This window comes from Elephantulus edwardii, unplaced genomic scaffold (assembly GCF_000299155.1).
Source record: "Elephantulus edwardii isolate Elephantulus edwardi_28Jun2011 unplaced genomic scaffold, EleEdw1.0 scaffold00022, whole genome shotgun sequence".
Taxonomy (NCBI): Eukaryota; Metazoa; Chordata; class Mammalia; order Macroscelidea; family Macroscelididae; genus Elephantulus; species Elephantulus edwardii.
The window spans coordinates 6,451,262-6,457,261 of NW_006399772.1; the positions used below are offsets into that span (position 1 = coordinate 6,451,262).

A 6,000-nucleotide genomic window follows, 5' to 3' on the forward strand; every position below is an offset into this window, starting at 1 on the left:
CATGGTTTTAGATATATTACCAGTACACCTGGGGTTTTGTTAAATATCCACGTTCAAGCTCTAAAAGGACTCTGAGGATGACAACAGGGAGGAAGGACTTCATAAACCAGAGTAGAAGGTGTTTCCACTGAAGTGGCATATACGAACAAGAGCCTTTTCATGGTCGGCCTACAATATGTCTATATTTAGGGTTGTGTGAGAAATGATAATTACTTCTAGTCAAGTTGTAAAAATTAATTTAGGACTTAAGAGTCTTCTGTCTGATTGTCATGATTTGTTCAGGAAGTATGCTTCTGCTCAACAGAATTCCCCTTTCCTTTGCAATCTTGTCTGAACTAGTTAGCACATGCTTTTCTTTTTTAAAAAAAATAAATTCAGGAGGATTGTGTACCAATGAAGGAGTTTTCTTTTGCTTTTCAAGGAGAGGAGTCAACTGGGGATGGGGGTGGGGTGAGCGGAGAGAAAAGTGCAACAATGAAATGAATGGAAGCCCAAAATCTCTGTAGATGTTCATTGAAATTAATAAAAAAAAAAAGTTGAACAATGAAAAAAATAGAATAAACTACTGACATGCAAAAAAAATTCAAAAGCATATTATCAGATTAACAGAAAAACAGTCGATATTTTAATCTTTCTGTCTAAATTATCTAAAGTACTATTTTTAGGTTCTTTGGCATACTCAGAAATAATTCTCTGACATCACCAATTAATTAAAACCATCTCCAAATACCTGGAAGCATCATCTCCAATTCTCTTTGGTGGTACTGCCACCTATAAGCAGTCCCAGGTATGCCAGCAGGTAAGCACACCGTAAACTAGTGGAAAGCAGTGAATCAGCAGCACTGAGCAGCACTAAGAGCCATGGCTGCTGAGACAAAGCCTTAGGCATAAAAACAGGGAGCGTCTGGATTTACCCAGGAGAGAGTGCTGAGCTTTTTCAGTGCGTAGGAGTGATTTAATGATGCCTCTCAGCAGGTAGCTGCAGTGGCTAAAATGCCTACAGGGTGCGGCTCTTACAGATACCCAGCCTAGCTGAGATGCGGCTGGGCCACAGCGGTCACCAGCACACCCTGGCTGCCAGAAGGCATGCTTCTAAGCGCTCACGTTCATCTGCCAAATAAGAGGGGCCCCAAGCTGAAGCATTACATAAAAGTAGAGTGTCTCAAGGCATGTTTTCCAAAGAGAAAAAGAAATTAATTGGGTTTAGAGGTTGAAAGAAAAAGCCCCCGGGACAAACAACTGACCTATCTGGAAGTCCCACAGTGAGAGACATCAGAAAGGGCTGGAACCAGCTAGCATGATTCCCCTTCCTTTCTATTAAATAGTGTGGTAGAGGAAGTTGCTTTTAAAGCAACTCTTTGCTGACTCAAATGAGAAATTTAACTCTTAGATATATCACTTGTTTTCTAGAGGACTTTTAAAAAATAATTGGCTAAACCTTAGTGGTTATTTTCTGCATTTATCTATTTGCCAACACATTTTATTTACTGTTACACTTAATAAATAAGTACAAGTTCATTTAGTCCTCACAACAACCCTAAAGGGTAGGAACCTTCATTACTGCCATTTTACTCATAATGAAATTGAGGCACAGAAATGCTTAGTAGCTTGTACTTTGTCACTTAGCTAGTAAGTGGCAGAGCTAAGATAAACCAGACAGTTTGGCTCCAGATATGTATTTTTCAATCACTAAGTATCTCTGCCTTAAGAACTCTCAGTCATGAAATACACAGATGGCATGATGAAAAAATGATGAGAAAAATGAGAGGTGGTTAATTTCTATAGTGCCTTTAACTAAAAACAGATAGCTATTTAAATTAGGTTTCATGTGGTACTGTTGTTTTTTAAAAAAATGGATATACTATTCCTTGTTCTACAACAGTCTAATTTCAAATGACCTTAGTTCCCCAACACTTCTCTCTGCTACCATTCTAGGCCAAGTCTATGCATTATGGTTGGTAGAGGCTCTGGAAAAGGCAGCATTAGAACACTCCCCAGTAGGTGACACAGCAAGACCTCAAGCATGAGGGCATTAGCAGGTACACTAGCCCTGAACTGGGCAGGAGAAGAATTAGCTCTGGAAAGTTCTGAACTCAAGGATGATCTGGTCCTGACTCTAAATTCAATGAACCAATTATGAACAGGAGAGGATAATTTCTTCACCTCCACTACACCATCCCACAAAGCCAGAGAGGGTGAGTCAAGTAGAGAACATAGGAGGTTAACTGTCGTTAACAGGATCTTAAACACTTACCTAGCTGTGGATGCAGAGTGGCCTCTGTTGGAGCTAGATCAAAAGAGAAATACAGAAAAGACAAGTGGTAAGCAACAAAGCAAAATCCAGTGCTAAATAATAAGTACAGCTATAAAATACTAAATAGTTCAAACTCCAACAAGATACAAAAATATTAATCTTTATCAGGATGGGCAAGTCCCATGCTTATCCAGCTACACCAGATAAAAGTTGACAGATGTTTGGATTGTTGTTTTATATGATACACATGTTCATATAGTACACACAGCTTAGTTTTCTGAAGCAGACTCTATAAAAAGTATCATAAACACACTTGTCAATATATTTTCATATACATACGTACATGTTAAAAATTTTGCCAACTTACGGCACACTTGAGAGAAATAGAAAACCATGTATTTAGTGGTGTGTGTGTGTGTGTGTGTGTGTGTTTCACACAATGTTTACTGGCTGAATTTCCAGAGAAGTCTACAAACTTTTGCTGAAGGTTAAGTGAAATTGATGGGTTTTTTAAAAACAAAAGAAATACTTGACTATTATTCAATAATCAAAGCCCAAAGGTGGCAGAATGATGTATGTTTTATCACCGATATCACACTGCATATGAATATGCTAATTTGAAGCTCCAAAGAAAATGTAAATCTCAATTTGTGAGCTAGCTGGAAAAAGTAAAATAATTTATGTTGAAATAAAGTGTCTCTAAATAAAAACCAATAATATATATTTTACACCTTATTCTAAGATGAATCAATACATAGTAGATTTTCATTGTATTTGAAAGTATTAATGTAAATTGATTTCAAAACTTACAAAAGATTGAAGAATGCCTTGTTGATACTGGTAATGTTGGAATTGCTTTCTATTTTTATGTAACACCTCATAAACAATAAACAAGGATGACAGAAGAAGAATTGAGGACACGGAGTTGTGTTGCTGGAGAAGAGTACTGAATATCCGTGGATGGTCAAAAGAACAAATAGACATGTCTTGGAGAAGACGGAACCAGAGTGCTCCTTGGAAGCAAGGATGGCAAAACAATCACACATGCTTTGGGCAAGTTGTTAGGAAAAGCTAATCCTTAGAAAGGGATCATGCTTGGAAAGATAGAGGATCAGTGAACGAAATGAGGACCTCCAAATAAATGGATTGATACAGGACTATGGCAATGGGCTCAAGAGTGTTTAGGATGATAAGGATGGTACAGAATTAGACAAGGTTTAGCTATGTTGGTCATAGGGTCACTATGAATAATACATAACTTGACAGCATTAACAACAACAACTGGAGGCAAAGATTCTGGGGCTTTGTCTGACATACTTTGGACATGTTGTAAGGAGGGACAGGTCCCTGGAGAGGGACATCATGCTTGGGAGGGTGGAGGGACAGAGCAGGAGGGGAAGGCTTCTGTGACTGGGGTAATCGGGATGGGTGTGTTAGAGGCAGTGTGATTGGCACAGGATAGAACAGGGTTTAGGGCCGTTGTACATAGGGTCACTATGAGTCGCAAGAGACTCGACGGCACATAACAACAAATTTCTATTATGTCTATTTCTAGTTAGTTACAGTTAGAGTTGTTATAGTTATAGTTGTTATATATATCATATCCTCAAAACCAAAAACATTTCCAATCCAAAATACCAGTCTTAGTTGGTATTAGATAATCAATACTAAAATGAACTGTAAGCCACTTCCAAGTTAAAATACATTTCAGGATATTTTGGGAAAGTGACAAGATACACTTTAATCAGAAAGTTCTTTAGTATAAGTGATCTACGCCATTTAAACATCCATAACTGTCCAAATTTTAAATTGCATTAATAAAAATCCCATTGTCATTGAGTTTTTTCTTTTTTAAAAATTATTTTCATTTTTTAAAATTTTATTTTACACTGGTTTACTTACAAAGTTCATATACATTGTTTTCACACCTAATTTCAATTCCCTATAAGGCCAGAGAACTAGCCCCCAGGTTTCCAAAGCTGTAATCTTTACAGAAACAGATTGTCACATCTTCTTCTTGTGGAACAGCTGGTAGGTTCAAACTGCTGACTTTCACTTAGCTGTTTAGTGCTTAAACCACTGTGCACAGAACTCAAATTCAGTAATTTTTAAAATATAAGTATCTACTATATAAGTCTACTATCTGAGAGAAGCATCTTTGCCTCAAAAGGGGGAACATTCTTTATACACATTAAGCCTACTGAGAGGCATACATTTTTTTCAAAAATATTCACACATGCATAGGATAAAAAGTATTCAAAATCTAGTAAAGTACAGGACCTAGGAAGTTCATTTTCTAATCTTCTCTGAGTAAATGATCATATCAATTTAGATTGATGATGTCTAAACAAATTGTCTACACCTGAAAGTAGTTCACCGTCTTTTCCACATTTACTGGAGTACAAATATCGCAGAAAATTTAGAATAAGTCAACTGAGGATAGATAACCCAGCTCAACATTGTTTATTCTTCTGCCAGCTGGTAGTACCTGCTGTGAGTCATACTAGTGAACAAGGATGAATTACTAAAGTCCTAAATTATACAGATTTGGTATAAAGAGCTTTATTCTTTTTTTATTTTTTTACTTAATTTTATAATATATATTTTCCAGAAAAGTCCTAATTTATCAACTTTATAAAGTGACTTAAAAACCATCAAAATTCAAGCTCATTGCCAGCCAGTCAATCTGGCCTCATAATGACCTCCCAGTGGGGTCTGAGGCTGTGTAACTTTACCTACAGAGACTGCCTACATCTTCCCAAGAAGGAGCTGGTGGAACTGAACTCTATGGGTGGCAGCCTGACACATTATATGCTATACCACGAGAATGCCTAAGGACGACAGAAGAATCTATCGATGGCTTTGAGTGATGGGATTGGAGAAAAGGGCTGAATATCCTTTATCTCATGGGCTACCAGCTGCCAAAAGGAAAAAGAAACATGTCCTGGAAGAGGTGTAGGAAACGTGATCCCTTGAGACAAGGAGAGTGAAACTTCATCTCACACACTTTAGGCATGTTGTTAGAAGGTACTGTTTCTTGGAAAAGGACACCCTGCTAAGAAAGGTGGAAGGAAAGACCTTCCACCTTCCAGGAAAGAACAGAAAGATCTTCAGCGGGATGAACTGACACAGTGAAAGTAATAGTGAGTTCAAGTATGTCAGGGGTGCTCCGGATGGTACACGACAGGGCAGGTTTCAGATTCATGACCTTTAGGTTGTAATGAGTTATAGTACTCATGAGCACTTAACAACAAACAACAACCCAGTGAGCTATCTCCACGTGCTCCTTTTCCAGCCATCTGCCAAAGAACTGAGTCTGACTTGTCATCTATACTGCTGGGATGCTTTTAATTTCCACATTTTACTTATCAATATTGATTTGTGACTACTTCCTGCTCACCTCTCACCTTGACCCTGTTCTCTAGTGTCTTTGAGTCTGAAATTGTAGAACTTATTCTAGTTAAGATAAAAATTTGCCAAATGGCTTAAACTGGTAACTTTTGTCCCTGAGAATTGGACTGTGTCATTTCAGACTTGGACAAAGAACAAAAGTGATCCTAAAGAATGGGCTTTGGTCTTTGAGAAAGGGAGGAGAGCACACACTTTTAAGAAAAGTTGATATATGATTGGGTATTATTGTCATGACAGGAGTCCAGAATGAAGGCTGCACAGTGGAGTGGACTTGGAGGGAGGGAATGCATAACAATGGAAGAGTTTTTCTTTCAATTTTCAAGGAGAAAAGTGCA

The 6,000-nt window shown here is 37.8% G+C and overlaps 1 protein-coding gene across 2 annotated transcripts in view; it reads right to left on the bottom strand.

Moving 5' to 3' along the window:
• RELN (reelin) overlaps positions 1 to 6,000 on the bottom strand; it is a 633,193-nt gene that overhangs the window by 344,880 nt on the left and 282,313 nt on the right. For both annotated transcript variants that reach the window (XM_006882611.1, XM_006882610.1), the window contains exon 5: positions 2,255 to 2,287. In XM_006882611.1, the coding sequence (XP_006882673.1) occupies positions 2,255 to 2,287 (33 nt within the window). The remainder of the gene's footprint in view (positions 1 to 2,254; positions 2,288 to 6,000) is intronic.